General features: G+C 39.8%; 1 protein-coding gene across 4 annotated transcripts in view; it reads left to right on the top strand.

Moving 5' to 3' along the window:
* Window positions 1-1,307: 1,307 nt before the first annotated feature.
* The window catches only part of LOC105499347 (poly(ADP-ribose) polymerase family member 8), a 189,660-nt gene continuing 173,464 nt past the window's right edge, over window positions 1,308-17,503 (top strand). Inside the window, exons 1-3 of one of the 4 annotated variants that reach the window (XM_011771891.2) lie at window positions 1,308-1,585; window positions 2,613-2,714; window positions 3,632-3,686. In XM_011771891.2, the coding sequence (XP_011770193.2) occupies window positions 2,624-2,714; window positions 3,632-3,686 (146 nt within the window). In that variant the 5' untranslated portion in view covers window positions 1,308-1,585; window positions 2,613-2,623. Of the gene's footprint in view, window positions 1,586-2,164; window positions 2,526-2,612; window positions 2,715-2,865; window positions 3,494-3,631; window positions 3,687-17,503 lie in introns of those variants that run through there. The other 3 variants (XM_011771890.3, XM_011771893.3, XM_011771892.3) reach the window with 3 other exon arrangements.

Here is a 17,503-nt window from a genome sequence, read left to right as displayed (position 1 = left end):
TTTCTTATGTGCCATGTTCCTGAATGCATGTGTATGTTGTATGCTCATGAGTATTTAAGGAGGGACGGTTTCATCTCAAAGGTGCATATAGTTTTTGATAAGGGAAGTATGTTGACCACACGTAATATAAACACTTAAATATTCGGAGATGGGGCAAGGTAAAGAAAGGATCCTGGATATGGGCTGACTTACTTTGAGCAAATTATTCCATAAGGATCTAGCCTGGAAGATCCTTGGAAGGATTTAGGCTGGTACAGTTTTTATTAAAGAAATTTATCTTGCAGAAATACATACTAGATAGGTTAGTTTTTATTTTTTAATCTTACTCCTTTAAATTTAAAAGATATTTATTAAATACATCACACCTTAAGGGCATGAACAGGATGAGGTTAGCTTTATTTAACCAAAACAGGGCAGCCCATGAAGCTTAAAAAAAAATCAAATATCGGACAAGTCACAAGAAGGCCTATTTTAAGGAGTGAGTAGTAAACTAAGAGCTGATCCAGACAAAAAAAAATATTTGGTAGCTTTAAAACTATTTCACATTTATTTGTAGTAAGGGTTCTACTTGGAAGATGCAAACCTTGTGGCTAGATAACTATAAAATAAATTCTTGTGAGTTAATAGACTTTCAGACTTTTAGAGAAGTTAGAGCACATAATGGAAGAAGAAATACTCATGATTCTCAGTGGTGATGTGGAAGAGAAGAAAGCGTTTTTGGCAGCCAAAGGACCTACACAAAGCAACATATCCAGGAAGGACTAAGGGCTTGAATCTGTCCTACTCTAAACAGGAGGCATTTCAGGAGAGGACTGAGCAGGAGATACAGCCTGTTGTGACTGCGGCTTTACTACATCAAAGGCTGCAGTGGATCTCGATAATGCAGAAGAAGGTTTCCTTTTATAACTCACAGTGAATATGGCTGGATAACGAAACTATTTTGTAATTTCTTTCCTGAAAGATAAAGGAGTTAGAACATAGAATCTTTGATTATACAAAATCTTAAGACTCCTTCAGGGATGGCAGTCATTCCTACCGTGCTGAACAACGTGTTGTCACGGTTAGAATCAGAACTAAACTGATTAAGGGTCTGAAACAGTTTGGCAATTCTTGGGCCCTTATGCTGATAAGAAAGCTGATGAGACAGGGTAATGAAAAGAGGCTGCAAGAAATGACCATTCATGCATTCAGCCAACATTTAGGTCACCCTCCTGTATTCCAGGCGCTGTACATGGCACTGAGAATGCAAAGCTAAACGAGTTATGGTCTACTGGCGGGAGCCTTCTCAGTGGAGAAAAGATCAACAAGAGAATTGCCTGCTGGAGACCTCTCCTAGGGCATAAACCAATACAGAGGTGGGGCAGCTACGTCAGCCTGAGGTGTCCTTAGGCAGAACAGAAAGTGAGAATCAGATCTGTATCTCATTTCTGAGCATCTGGATTGTAGCTTTCCCTTCACTGACTGTCAAAGGAGGTGGTTTTTAAAATCAAGCCAAACAGGTTTCCATCTTTTAGGAAGACCCCGGAACGTGCCAGTTGATTCTGACAATTTCTCATGAACAGAAACACCTAGGAAGGGAGAACTGGTGAGTCTTTTCAAGAGGCGGAAGTCCCTCAAAAGGGGCTGTGTTTCGTAAACGGCGCCCCAAAGGGGCTGAACTACTTCCATCTGGAGGAAAAAGACTCAGGCACCGAGGGAAAGGGAGGGTGCACTTCTGGAGTAATTTCGAGGCTTTTTCCGTGTTATGTGATGTGGCAACAAGGAAAGATTTTTTCGTCTTACTATTTTTTTAATTTTTCAAGATTTTCTTTTCCCCCCTTTTCCCTTCCCAGCCACTCCGGTTTGGGTTTGCCACATGACTCGTAATTCCTTTAGAAAGTGGAGTCGAATTCATAAAAGTGATGGGGGGAGGGGCGCGGAGAGGGAAAGCTGGGAGCCCCAGGGAGTCTTCACTACCTACACTGCCGCTCAGCTCTCAGCGCGAGTGGAGGTCGGGGTGGGCAGACGCGGCTCCCGCCCGGGATGGCTGATATTCTGCTAGCCCCGGCGGCCCGCAGCCGGGCCGGGTGACTAGGCGGCGGGCGCGGAGGGTCTGCGGCGGGCGGGCGGCGCTGCAGCAGCCTGGGCACGGCCGCCGCCGCCCGCAGGCGCGAGTGTGCGCGGGTGTGGAAGGCCGGCGTGCGGGCCGTGAGGGGTGTGCGCGCGTGAGCCGGAGCGGGGCTCGCCCCTCGCCGGCGCCCGCCGCCCCGCCGGTGATCGCTCTCCGGCCGTCTCCTGCACCCTCGGCCCCCCACGGCCGTTGGTCCGGGCGGGGGAGGGAGAAAGTGAGACTCAGTGTCATCACCATCCATTGTCAGAAGGGGAGGAAATTGGAATCCAGCAGCGGCGAGCAGCAGCTGGGCGGTCACATCTGGGAATGCAAAGCCGACCTCCCCCTCCTCCTCCTCCTCCTCCACCTCCTCCTCTTCTCTCACCCAGGATCACTTCCGAAACCACTTCGCCTTCAGCCCCTGCCTCGGCCAGAGGTTTCATTTTTAACTGAATATTTACGAAAGCTGGAAGCGTGCGAGGGGGGTGGGGTGGGGTGGAAATAGCGGCTGCTTCTTTTCCAGGGATTTATTTAATGGGGATGTGTTCAAGGCAAGAGCGAATTCAGAAGGATATCGACGTCGTGATCCAGAAGTCCAGAGCTGAGAAGGACTGCCTGTTTGCAGGTGAGTTCTTGCTTTTCCAGAACCTTGGACCCAGCGCCCCCTTCCCAGTTTTCTGACCGCGACGTGTGTGGCTGGGGGTGGGGTGGAGGGTTGCACGTCCCCATTCTGGGATTCATTTGGCAACAGCTGCTGCAACGACAGCGGGAGCTAAAAGGGGGAGGGGGCGCCAGCCTCTCCCCTTCCCCTCCCCCCACCCCCAAGTCTGGGGCAGCCACCAGCTTTGAGGGCAGAACCCGCGTGGCCCGAGCGGAGGTCTAGGCGAAAGGACAGTACGTGGTATTTCCACTCCCGCCTAGTGCCCGAAGCCTCCAAGCACGCCTCCTGGGTTCCAGCAGCAGCGGCAGAGCGGGGTTGGTTGGATCCACCGGGTTTGCGCAATGGGCTGAGCGGCGGCTGCCGGGAATGGAGCCCGCTGCGCTGCGCTGCGCTGCGCTGGTCAGCTGCGCCCGGCGCCGAGGACCCCCGGGGGCAGCGCTCGGCCGATCTTCGGCCCCTTCGGCGCCCTCTAGTCCCCTCCGACTGGCAAAGAGAAGGGATTCCTCGGATTCCCAAGGCACCCAGCGCCCCTTCCTGGGGGTCGCCTTTCGTCCATTTTGCTCGCCCGGGAGAGAGATCGGATTTTGCTTTCGCTGCCGCGAGCCCGGCGGGTGCTGCTTCCGGCCTCCCTGACAGCGAAATTCCCGCCGTTGCCATGGCACCCGGCACTTGTTGCGGGGGGCGGCCTCCAGCTGCACCCAGTCGGGGACCCGCCGCATCCCCTGGGACGCGGCGCAGAGCGGGTACCTCGCCACCCTCCAGCCCTCGCCTCCCGCCCGGCCAGGCCTCCCCTGACTCCACCAAATGGGGGGCCTAAGTCATGGTCGGGGTTAAAACAAATCCACTCCATGGGTAGCTTTTAACAGGACTTTCTGTTTCAGATTTCAGATACTCAGACTCCACCTTTACTTTTACCTACGTTGGCGGCTCCAGAAGGTATTTATGTGTATAGAGTTGCTTCATTTCCTGTTCACATGCTTGTGTTTCCTTTGTTCTTAGCGTGTTCCGTGTTCGGGTATTTTGGTTGCTTGTTTGTTTGATTATTGTGGCTTTTCTTTACCCACAACCGAAGCCTGACGTCCCTCGGTTTTAAATAGCGGGGGGAGGGGAATCAATGTTTGATTCAGCTGTTTGGAAGACCACGCCACAGGCAATGAGCGTTGAAACTGTTCTGCTACAGTACTAGATTACTCTTAGGCGATTTGGGGTTGATACAGGCAAGCCGGTGCAAAACTGGAATACTGGATATGAAGTGAAATGTATAAAAGACATAAAATGTCACAAAATAGTTTGATCACAAGTGTTGATTTTCCTGGTGAGTTGGGGCTGCGTGTTTCCATGTTTTCTGAAGGTTCACATAAACATGCAGCTTGCCAATTCTCTACACATTCTTTTTTTTTTTCAATGAGTGGTATTTCGGTTTTCACGTTTAGTTGTAAGAAAGAAATTGGAGACTTATATGTAGCTGGAGTGGATGACTTCTTTCTTTTGGGGGAAGAATGAGAGATGCACATTTCGTTAGTAAATTGTGAACAACTTGAAACAAACCCAAATCCAATTTTGAATTTAGGAAGTAGAGTTAAAATGAAAGGTAGCCATTCAAATACTATGCCTTGCTGCCTTAACTTGTTAGGTTAGGATTTTCTTCCTTTTAGCCCTTTAGGGACACAGTAGTTTAAAAGAGCAGTAGCCACATATGAGAAGTATCAGATATAGCTTAGAAGGGAATTCCTGAGACCAGCCCTGCTGTTAAGACTTGACGTCAAATTCAATGTTGTTTGATCACGTTCCAAAATATATCTTAGCTAATGGAAACATTTATAAACATATATATTGCAAAAGAAGCTTTCTTGTGTACATACATTTTTAAAAGCTTGAAATTGATGTGCACTTTTAAAAACACGTAGGATCTGTATTACATTCTACATCTTAAAACAAATTTAATTAAAATGAATATCATTCGAGTATATACAATATGCCTAAGCCCCAGAATTGGCACATTGATTTACTAGTTGAAAATATAACAGTGAATCACCAAACTTCAGTGTATACTCTTTGGGAGATAATGAAATTACAGTATTTCTTAATTTACTGTAATGTCATCTTTGTAATTATGAATTAATAATTCAATGAGAGGAGACCTGGTTGATTAAATTAACGCTGGTCCTACACATCATATCTAAAGGATCTTCGTATATGACTAATATCCTCTTCCATTATTTTAACAGTTAAAATACACAAAGTGGCCCATTAAAATCAGAGTTGACTTTTCACCATTGCTGTTTTTCTGGTGAGACATGTGGGCAGGAAGGACAGGTGGGCTTTTCAACTAACTAGCTTTCTGATTTTTAATAAGATACCTTAGTTCTTTTGGCCTCAGTTGACTTATCTGTGCAATCAAAGGGTAAGTCATATGCTTAATCACTAAGATCTGTTAGATACTGCAGTTAAGATTCTTTATCAGCAAATTATTGAACTCTAGTGTTAACATAGCTAGAGGTGGAAAAGGGAGCAAGGCCAGGTGTTGGGATGAATAATTAACTAATCAAGATAACATCAGTTTTCACCATAGGAACAAGTACCATGGTTGCTCTTAAAGTAAGAGATGTTTCCTATTTTATGTAATTTTATTAAGGGATAGTGTTTCCTTTTGTCACTGATTTAAATGTACCTGGATGTTTCTTAGCCATTTGGCTAAGATTGAGCGCAAGTACACCTGGGTCTTTTATATCTAATCTAATGTAGACCAGCCTGTTATAAAAGAAAGGCAATTGATTAAACTGCTGATGTGTTGCTTTGTCATCTCAAAAGCTTGTTCTATAATACAATATGTAAAAAGTTCTTACAGTGTAGTAACTGCAGATAATCCCTTTATAATTTGTATATAATGGGGAAGACCATTTATTTTCTGAAAATAACATATTTGTTTTCATTACCAACATTAGAAACCAATATTTATTAATCTATTTCTCATCCTGACATTTCAGTCAGACTCTTAAAATAATCTTGCTGTATTTTGATTTAATGTGCTTATCAACTTATAATATTGAATTAATAGTGTCACTTTAGGTGAACTAGACTTCACTGAAGGAGTTGGGAGCCTTATGGAGAGAGAGTATATGATTATCTCTATTTGTATTTAATTACCGTTTCATCTAACCATTAAGAACATATTTCAAGGATATTTTTAAATTCAAGTTGTAGATTAAATGTACTGTACCATTTTCTTTTTGACACTTTCCGAGAACGAGTTACGCGGTATTTTTAAAGACAAATATTGATCTTACATGTTACTATTCAAAAAAAAAAATAATACAATCATTTTGTTCTACATGTATACTTTTAATTTTTCTGTGGATAATAAGAAATGCCAAGAGGCGATTGTGTCCATACTGGCAAGTGGCCTAATAAATTGTCCTTTTATTTGGTGGTCATCAGAGTGGCAGTTAATATCTTGCTATTTTGCCTTGTGGATTTGAGGTAGAAAGGTTCATGGAATTGTATCCTAGCTTTTGGATGTGCAAACTGAAGCTCAGAGAGTTGAAGACCCATAGTCACTTCTGCCAATTAAATGAAGCTTCCATGTAAACCTGTTCTGTCACACTTCCAAGACCTCCTACTTCTCCATTAATGTTCTCAAGTTTTTTGAGCATGCAGACACTTTACCATCAAAAAATTATGTAGAAGCATACTTGAGAGTTACAGTTTAAAGAAAAACAAGGTGCAATTATTTAGTTATTAGTAGCATTTACATATGCTTGAAAACTTGTGCTATATATATGGTAAGATTAATTTATTCTAACAGTGATCTTGATAATCCCCCTAATTCCCAGACTCCTTGGAATAGCTCCACAGCTATCAGTGGTTCTGCCACAGGTTCAGAGCCTTCCCAGTAGTGCCTTCTTATTTGAGAGGTGTGCTAAGAACTATAAAGCAGAGGCTTCAATTGTACACAATTTGGAAGTTTAGGCAAAAGTCATTTCTTCTCTATACTTTGTCATGCTTATCTCCTGTCTCTTTCTGTTTTACTGATTAGCAATAAACTCCTTAAAACCCAAAGGTTTGGGCTTCTGTTCCTTTCACTTGCAGTCAGACATGGAGTTAGTGGTAGAAGAAACAGAAGGGGTAACCTGCATGGTGATAGCTACTGAGGGATGGATAGGAAAGCAGGCTGAGTCCCTGGGGCCAGTGGTTACCAAAGCCAAGGAGAGAGCAAGGGGAGCCCAGTGGGCCTGGCCATGGACTACTCTGGCATTCCGAGTATGAACTTTCAGCCAGGAATGTATTGTGAAAATATTACTGTGAAGTTTTAAAAGTGCACAAATAAGAATTATTTTTTGGGGGGGAAAAAAAGTTAGAAAAAACGATATGCCAAAAAGAAGAAAGTAAAAAATACATGACTTCTGTTAACATATTAAAATTTATTCTTTTGGATTTTTATAATTCTATATGCATATAAAATATGTATGCATCCCCAAATTGTATTATACTCTTTTGAGACCACTTTTTTTTTCACCCAACAATATAACATTAATTTCTTTCCTTTAGAAAATATGTGAGACGAAAGAATGTTTATTGAGAGTTTCCCAATCAAGGAGTATGACTCTCTATGATAGTAAGTCTAATGTTTTATTAGAAATTATAATGAAATTAGAAATTTAATATTAAATTTGGCAGGATGTTGTGAGTTGCCTGCATATGTACACACCCTTTATTATATGACTAGACACTCTTTTGTGTGGTCATGGATATATTGGCATCTTTTGAAGTGTATCCTTTTTGTTTCAGGAGCTTCTGTCTAGATAAATAGCAAGTGTGACACTGATAATAGTAATCGAATATTCCTCAAAGCACAGGCTCCTTCCTCTTTCTCATGGGCCTTTGCACATGCTGCCTGGAAAACTTACCCACAACCTACTTTCTATCCTCTCCTTTGGCCCATCCCTGCTCAGCTCCCTTTGTTGAGATAGTTGCTAAGCCAGATTCTCTGAGAAGCCTTTCCTGGCATCTTCGTCTGTATGATTCTGCTAGGTGTTTCGAAAACCATGTTGTTACAGTATATTGCAATTGCGTATTTATGTCTGTTTGACTGTGAGCCTCTTGATGATGGGAATTCTCTCCTATGCATTGCAGTTTCCCCAGCCCCTAGCATGCTGTCTAGTCCAGTATTCCTTCTCAGTAAGTAGGTGTTGAATGACTTACAAAATGAATGCTAATAGATCTGGCAGACAAGAAGGAATTTCCTAGCCTAAATGACCAGATGTGGATACTCAAACACTTCAGGGTCCCCAGTCTGGTGATGTGACTTGTGATGGAATTTCTTTTATTTTTTTTTTGAGACGGAGTCTTGCTCTGTCGCCCAGGCTGGAGTGCGGTGGCCGGATCTCAGCTCACTGCAAGTTCCGCCTCCCGGGTTTACGCCATTCTCCTGCCTCAGCCTCCCGAGTAGCTGGGACTACAGGCGCCCACCACCGCGCCCGGCTAATTTTTTGTATTTTTTAGTAGAGACGGGGGTTTCACCGTGTTAGCCAGGATGGTCTCGATCTCCTGACCTCGTGATCCGCCCGTCTCGGCCTCCCAAAGTGCTGAGATTACAGGCTTGAGCCACCGCGCCCTGCCTTTGTGATGGAATTTCATATGAATCCAGCGTGACAGAAGTTGCCTAGTCAAGTTATAAGTCCTCTTCTCTGGGTCACGTGTTCAAATACTTTTAGGGGACAGATAATGCAGTATTTCAGATACTAGGGAATGATGAGAACTGTGGCACACTGGAGAGTTTGGACTCCAAGAGTAATTAATTCAGTTGAAAAAATCGACACCACTCTGGTGATCAAGGAGACTTTCTAGGGGCCCTAATCCACGTGGCCCCCAGTGTGTAATTCCATAACTCATGGGATGCCATCAAGAGAGACAATCTACTTGATTGCTAAAGGGCCTTTGTTTTCTTTGGAGTTCCCCAGAAAGGAGAAATGTATGTGTGTGCAGGGGTGAGGAGGGGGAGGATAAAGAAGCAATACTATCCCCTTAAAAAGGTTTGTCAATTTTCATTATGAAAGAAGATCAAACGTGCCCACTCCAGAAATCTTGGCATATACAGTTATGTTGAAGCCATTCCGTGTTCTTCAAGATGTCACAATGAAAAGAGTGATGATTTTTTTTTTTTAATTAACATGTTTCTCTTGGCAATGGGGACTTTCTCACCATACTTTTACATCACTTATTATATATTCAGAATATTGATTTTTTAAAAGTGTGTTTCTTGGCGCCCTAGGAACCTGCCTCAGGAACTGGGGTAGCTGTGGGGAAGGAGTGTGAAGCGAGCTGAATGAATGAGCGAGAATCTGGGTCTTCATATCTTTTTTAAAATTGCAGCTGCTTTTTTCTGTTACGTATAACAACTTTTTTTGAAAACAGTTTCATTGTTGAGTTTTAAAACCACTGACCGAAAATAACCACCAATTTCACATAAGTATACCTTTATTGAGTTTTTTTGTATTAAAAAATTTAAACTCTATTTTCTTCATGGATTAAGGTGATCCTACTAGTGATATTTATTAAGCATTGTCTCTGCTGTTTTCTTTGCTGGCCTTGCCTTATCCCGTGTTTCCAAAAAATACAAATAGGCATTTTGTCAGCTACTTCACATTTTATAGCAGGAAAAACAGAGGCTTGGGTGTTTAAGTAAGTCATAGTTAGTAAGAGTCATAGGATACATTTCAGTGTAAGTCAATGTTTATGTAAGGCTTAAGGGACATTGGTTGAATTGGCATGACTAGAATAGTTGGGAATGTTTGGGAATGGGGAGAGATTCCTAATGGGATGTCTGCCAGGGGCAATACTGAAAATCTACTGGTTGGCAAAGGTAGTGCCTAAGCCCAGTGCTAACCATAATAGTTGGAAAAGTATATACATTGGCTGTGGAATCCTTATGCAAATATTTGGCCAATCCATCTAAATTTCCCATAATTTCTCTCTGTAGCATTTTTAAGCAGACATATAGCTGAAATTTTATCAATCCTAAAAATATTTTGTAATTCTCTGCCCAGATTTGCATTTGGGTAGATTGTGCTGTAGAAGATATAGCTTGCTTTAAGATAGCTGCCACTGATTAGTTTATTTTAGTCTATTTTAATCAACTTATTGCCTTGTAATCTTTCCTTTTTCATTCTCTAAATTTCTGAAATTCCATTTTTCATGTTTCCCAGGAAAGACTAGTTAGGTGTGTTTTTATTAATAAGACTTATTATCCTCATTTCACCATGACATAATTTGGGCTTTCTGTTCCAAGTTATCCTACTTGAATGCTGGACACTTCCACCTGAATATTTGTCATTTTCACCTCAACCCAGCACATCAAAACAATCCCTTATTATCTCTTTAAAAGAAGCTTCTCTCTCCAGCCTTTTCCTAGTCAGTATCACATCTTTTGAGCCAGGTATGGGGATTACAGTTTCAGATTTCAAGTCAAGTCTTCCTCTTCTCGTTCCTGAAGCTCCACCAACCTCTACTTTGAAATGCCTCTTCATCCCACCTCATGTCAACATTTAGCCCATGCCCTGTTGGCTTTGACTTAGATCAATCACCTTAACCCAGTGTCTTAAAATTCTTGATTTTGAGTTTCTTATCCATCCAGTTTATTTACATCTGAACTCTTTAAGCATGAAATTAATCATTCCTCTGTTCAGAAGCCTTCAAATATGACCACAGCTTTTTCCATATAGACCTAAAACTTACATTCTTGGCCTTTGAGGGCTGCCTTCCCTGTCCACTGATACATGTTTCTCATGCTTCCTAATACCTACATGCTTCTGTTTGCTTAGTGACCATCCACCGTCCACTCAACAGCAGTTTGTATTAATTTAGTATAAAGCTGTGTAAAGTTTATTGATTGATAACATCTGTGTCACATAATATGATTGGTTTGGATATCAAGATCATGGTTCTTATCACAAAGAGCAGTTCATTGTATTTTTTCCTTGCCTACGAATGGCATCTCTGTTGATTAGAATACATAACATTTCATGCATAGGAGGATAGAGTGACAATATGAGTAGAACAAAGTAAGAATGAGAAGAGAGGATAGTAAAATTTGAGGATAGGATGAGAATGTAAATAGATTTATGTCCATCCATTACAGATTAATAACCACAACGATAAAAGCCTTGAATGTTATTTATTTGCATATGAGTGATATTTCCGTTTGCGGCTGATACCCTCTTGGTATTAAATGGAAGATGATAAATTATTCAATATTAATTTTAGAGGGAGACATCTATTGAAACCTTTGTGCTGTCAGGTCAAATTTCTGTGTACAAAAATTAGCAGAGAGGTTGCTGCTGGTTGACTTCCCCTAGGATGGTGTCTTTCTGAACATTTTGAAATATAGATTGAAAAGGTGGATTTGTCAACTAACTCTGAAGTGCTGTAGTTATTTGTGTTTTTATCATTGTTTTATTGTTTATTTTATTTTTGAGATGGAGTATTTGCTCTTGTTACCCAGGCTGGAGTGCAGTGGTGCGATCTTGGCTCACTGCAACCTCCGCCCCCCGGGTTCAAGTGATTCTGCCGTCTCAGCCTCTCCAGTAACTGGGATTACAGGCATGTACCACCACAGCTGGCTAATTTTTTTGTATTTTTAGTAGAGGCGGGAATTCACCATATTGGCCAGGTTGGTCTTGAACTCAGGTGACCTCAGGTGATCCGCCCGCCTTGGCCTCCCAAAGTGTTGGGATTACAGGCATGAGCCAGCTATGGTGCCCAGCCTGTTTTATTGTTTAAAAAACAAGTACAAGTTGTTATTATTCAAGGATTGTTGATAGAATATATACTGTATTTGGAGTGTAGAACTGAGGCAGAGGCTGATTAATGTAACTAGTTTATATTTGTTAGCCTTTCACATCTGTGAAGGAATAAAATACAGACAAAAGTGGAAAACAAACCAGGAAAAAAAAATTGTTAAGCACAGAGCTGCTTAAAAGAGTGATGTCACATTAAAACAAAAAAGTCGCAGAAATAAGTCCATATTTTGTTTAGAGACTAGAACTCCAACTGCTAGCCAACTGCCTAGAATATAGTAAATATTTTCTAGTTTCTTAAATGACAGAGTAGTATTCCTACATTATGTGTTGGCATTTCCCAAACTGTTAAAGTAGATGTTAGATTTGTAGCCAAATATATCTAGGAAATGCTTAAACAATATAAAACAGTTTTAATGATTGGCTTTTTAGAACATTATGTGTTAGTGTTCTTTATGCATATCCAAGAGGTGAATGAAGTATTTTGGGTTTTTCAGACTTACTTGATTACAAATCTGAAATATCTCAAAACAGTTGTTTTGTGGAAAACACTTTGGCAAACTCTGAGTCTTATTCATGAAAAATAGTTTTTGGGTAAACAACAGTGTAATAGAAATGGAAATTACTGATTCATATTGAGCCATGAAGAATTTATTTTCAGCAATTTTTATAGAAGTTGCTTTATGACAAAGAAAGCTTTGGTTAACCGGCATTTGGCATTTGATGCCCCTAACTTTTCTACATGAGGATTTATTTCTGTGGTTCTCTCACTCTCTCACTCAGTTATACTGAATCCATTTATGATAAGGGCTCTCAACCTTTCTTATTCATCAAAGCCCTGAAGTTGGCAGAGCCTTCTCTGGTACCTGATTAGAAGTCTGACTTCCGTCTCATAGGGAAGTGTTAGAGATGGATAATGATTCTGTGTAGCAGAAGTAGTCATTATGTCCTCCTAAATTTGGTCACTGACTGCAGTAGAGCTTCTTAGTGAGCAGTCTATGATGGAATGTACTTTTGGAGAAGCTCATGGAGAAAATCTGGAATTTATCTAAATATTTGATTTCTTTGATAAATTACATTAAAAAATCAATGAGAGTATCTATTTGGTGAAATCATTTTCCTCCATGTGACCAAATGAGAAGTTTAGTGAAAGATTCAAAATCGTTTCTCAGAATTTTTCTGATTAGTCGGGAAGAAAACCCCTTTTTTAAGGCAATGTCAATTGTTAAGCTTTAGGGAACCACATGCTACTTTGGGTAACGCATGATTGGAGAGATTGAAGAGTGAAGTCCCTGCTTTAAAGTGTACTCCTGTGGACACGGTAATACATATATTTAAAATGGTTCATGTTAAGAGTATGTGTATTTCTATCTAAATACTCTGTAGCTTTTGTGATTCAGGGAAATGAGTGAAGCCTCGCAAGTACAAGAATCTAGTAAATTCTAGGTTTCTCATGTGCAAAATCTTAACTGAGTGAAAATCTTAACTGAGTGAATTCTTGATTGTTGGCATCACATTTGTTAGTCTAATGTATCTGTGTCATTGATCTCCTTAAGAAGAGACTCATAGATGTTGACTGGGAGACCCAAGCTGAATGCTAAAATCTGCTCCATGGATATAAGCTGATGCAGTCATCATTTCTCATTAAAATGCACCACAGCTAGATATGCAGCACAAAAAAAAAAAAAAAAAAGTTAGTTCCTCCAGGCTGAAAAGCAGTCATTACTTTATTATCATCACAGAATTTGAAATGATTTCTGTAGTTAACAGTCAGATTTAGGCCGGGCGCGGTGGCTCAAGCCTGTAATCCCAGCACTTTGGGAGGCCGAGACGGGCGGATCACGAGGTCAGGAGATCGAGACCATCCTGGCTAACACGGTGAAACCCCGTCTCTACTACAAAATACAAAAAAACTAGCCAGGCGAGGTGGCGGGCGCCTGTAGTCCCAGCTACTCGGGAGGCTGAGGCAGGAGAATGGCATAAACCTGGGAGACAGAGCTTGCAGTGAGCTGAGATCCGGCCACTGTACTCCAGCCTGGGTGACAGAGCGAGACTCCGTCTCAAAAAAAATAAAAAATAAAAAATAAAAAAAAAAAAACAAAAAACAGTCAGATTTAATTTTAGTTAACTAAGACAAAGTTTTAATAATTCACTGTGAGCCAAATTCTTTCTTGATTCTCCTTTTTGGAGCAGTCCATCTTTACGGGAAAACCAGCCTAGAATGATAATTTCAGTTTCAGTTAGGTGATTTCAATGAGAATTGTATTTGGCTCAGAAATGATGAGACTGGGGCCAAGAAAAATTTTTAACTTTTTTGTAATCATATTACTGGTTTGATTTCATATGAACTTCCTTTGTTGACTTTCTGTGCCATTAATTTAAAATTTCCAGTATCCTCAATATTTGATGTCTTATATGTACAGAATCCTTTCCAGCTGTAAGTCGTCAGCAAGTAAAAAATTTAGTATGGCAATAGTTTTCATAAGAGGTTTTTTAAAACAGAAAAATGTTGACATTGCCAGCCTCTGGGTTGCATTTTGGGATATGCTGCATTTCAAAGGTACCTTTTAAATCTTAAGGGAAAGACTTTTTCAACATCTGAAGATTCTGATTTACAGAAATTAAAAACAAAAAAACAAAAAAACCCCTGTGCATTACACAGGCATATAAATTTGAATCAGGAAAATATAAAATTAGCTAATTATTTTTATTCAGTAAAAGTGCCTTGGCACAGAACTAAAATTGATAACTTATGGTTTTAGCATGTAGATAAGTACATGAGAGTAAATCCCATTTTTATATGAATAGAAATATCAACTTTATTCATATATAGATTATAAAACTATACTAAACAAAAATTATTTACTATTACAAAAATTATTAAGAACCATTACAAAAATTCTCTGCCTACTAATTTTCAACCATCATAGAAATACAATATATAATAATGCTGCTGCAATACTTACATAAAATGTATTAAGAATGGATGTTATATTTCTGTGTTTGAATATTGAGCTTAAACATAAAACATGTTTGAAATGTGTTTGTGTGTGTCTCTCACACATACATATAACACACACGTACTGCAGCTGCAACACATCTTAAGCTTTTCCTTTTAAACATGCCAAGATAACATTCTAAAATGAAGAATAATATCCATGTCTCTCTTCATACTATCTCTCTGTGTATATACAATTGCTATAGACATATCTTCGTATTTGATATAGATAGGTATATAGATAGGGATAGATAAATATAGCTATATAGATATATGAGAGAGAAAGGGAGATTAGAGATCTATGTTTGCCATAAATCACATTTGTTGAGATAAACTATCTGATTAAACTGGTATTTTGTGGCTCAAGACCTCAAACATGCAAAACTACTCTTACCAGGTAGAATTTTCTAAGAGCTGAGAGCTCAATCTCCAGGAGCTGGCCAAGGACCAGTCCTAAAGGCAGACCTTTCTTGGGAATGTAAAGAGTCTGAGCAAACAAGGCCTGCTGAGTTAACCCCTTCCTATACATATTCAGACAGTGTTCAGCACAGGGCCTGACAGAAGGCAGTGTTTGTTATTATTATTCATAGCATTAGCCCAATGCTTGTTGTGAGTAACATGAACAAGGAGACTAAGGGGGAAAAAAATGCCCTTTTGTTGGGTGACCACCCTAACTGATTTGAAAGTCTACAGTTTTTTCAGTTTAAAATAATATTTATTTGTAACATGTACTATTATTGAACAACAATTTCTAATAAATAACTACACTAGTTTTCTGCCTATGGAGTAGCCACCTTTTTATTCCTTTACTTTCTAAATAAACTTGCTTTCACTTAAAAAAAATCTACCCTACATATACACTAAAGTTAAAAAGCAGCAGTATTGTACATTGATCAATATAAATGCACGCAGTTTTCTTTTCGTCAGTGTACAAAGTTTAAATCTAAACCTTTATAATTTTTAGAGTCCAGCGATTCTCCAGACTCCGTATTTTGGTTATTATCAGATGCCAGCATTAACTGCCTTTCCTTTCTCCTGTTCTGGGTTCCTGATCTTCACATGTTCTTTAAAACAGATTATTTTCTTTAGATTTGAAAGGTTGGGTTTTTGTCTTCGTTTCTTATTTGCTTAGCCTTGTATTTCCCTTTCCTTAATTGAATTGTGTTATTGAAAATTAAATAATTTCTCTGTGAAGTCAACAATCCTGTTTCAGGGTGGGCTCAAGTGCCTTTCTCTTGGCAGGTCTCTCTCACTTGGGCTACTCTCCCATATCCTTGGAAAGCCTGTGTGTATTCTGATACGTTTGGCAATTTCTACTGGCTTTTCTTGTATTGTCTGACCTCTTTTTATTTCAGTGGTGCATCCTGGTTTTACCCAACAGGCAAGTGGTGACTCCAGTGCAGGTGACGCAGAGGTGAGGTGACACTAGAATGAAGTGAAATATTCTGTTGAGGACTAAGTTCATGTTTTTGCTGACAGTGGCAGATAAATATCATGGCTTCTACATAGTGCTTAGGAAGTTTCTTCTGATAAATGTTTTAGAGAAAACATAAAACTTGTAATCAAGAAAATGCAATAATGGAAGAAATGCTTACTTGAGTAACTAATATGAGTTAGGCAAAGAAGATACAAATACTTCCCATTTCCTACTTCTAAATTACGGTCAGATTGTCCCAAGCAAATCTCTCATATGTAAAAGATATAGAGAAGCCATTAGAAAAAGGTGGCTGGAGCAACTTTATACATACTGACAGCCTGAATGAACTGCCTCACGATTTATATGTTTGAGGAAAGTGTCTGTTTGATAATTTCAATTAAGTTTAAACAGTGTCATAAAGGGAAAGCTGTTCACATTCTGTGAGAGAGGATATTGGGGTACCAGACACTCATTGCTTGGCTGGCCAGTCTGCCTCCTTCAGCACTCTGGATCCACCGGTGCCCTTTATTCGTTTTTTTTCACAGCTTCCTCCCCTTTACTCACATTCTTTAGAAGCTTCCAGGATTTTTTTAGTTTTCTTTTTTTTTTTTTTTCCCCCACAATGACTCTCATGGCTGTTGCTATAGTTGCTATAAAAGGCAAGGTGGGGAACAGACGGGTGAATGAGCACAAAGGTCATTTGTAAACTGTTTGTGGTTAGTGCTCCTCTGTTTACTGTCTGTCTCTCTCAGTGTCTCTGGGTGTGTGTCTATTTACAACATAAAATATAGGCACATAAATCTCCAATTTTTCTAGAGTAACTATTAACACAGTTCAAATCTGGAGGAAATCTATCTTTTAAAGGAAATACCAATTAGCAAATAAAAGAGTTGATTTCCCCCAACTCTCATTCCCCAAAGCTTGCTAAAGTGTATGGCTCACATACATTCCATAAATAAAAACATTACTGGCTCATAAGTATGCTTCACTTTCATAAGCCTTCCAAATGTTAGTAACTTAGCCTTCCCCTTTTTAAGGGTTAGTCTGTAAGTGATACTGGAAGTCATGTGGTAAGAAAGGGGACAGAAGTATAAAATCAGACTAAAGTAAGAAAGTAAAACCTGGCGTTTTTGGCATAGATCCATTCAGCTTTGTATACTTTGTTAGGACCTGAGGGCATGCCTGATTTTCATAAAATTGATTCTCTGTTATTAAAACAAACAGGTGAAAATGATTTTTGTTACCCTACTTGACAAGGCATCTGAGTACCTTAAGTGTGTTAGAAATTTTGCAAGTGGTTAAAATTTTATTCAAAAGATAGACTTTAGTTATCTTAAAAACTAATTTATGTAGATATTTTCTCTAATAATAGAGCACAAGTGGGTTTTATTTCCAACTAAAAAGATTATTTATTACCATGGATATAACTAGAAGAATCATACAAATATGTGTAATTCCATTAGAAAATATTTGTCTTAAAATTTTAAATGACAAGAACTTAATGAATCTTAAATATCTCTTGTTTTATGTTGAAAAATTGTTT

Source organism: Macaca nemestrina, chromosome 6 (assembly GCF_043159975.1).
Source record: "Macaca nemestrina isolate mMacNem1 chromosome 6, mMacNem.hap1, whole genome shotgun sequence".
Classification (NCBI taxonomy): domain Eukaryota; kingdom Metazoa; phylum Chordata; class Mammalia; order Primates; family Cercopithecidae; genus Macaca; species Macaca nemestrina.
The sequence above is the reverse complement of the archived record's forward strand: the minus strand, read 5'-3'. Positions and strand labels throughout refer to the sequence as shown.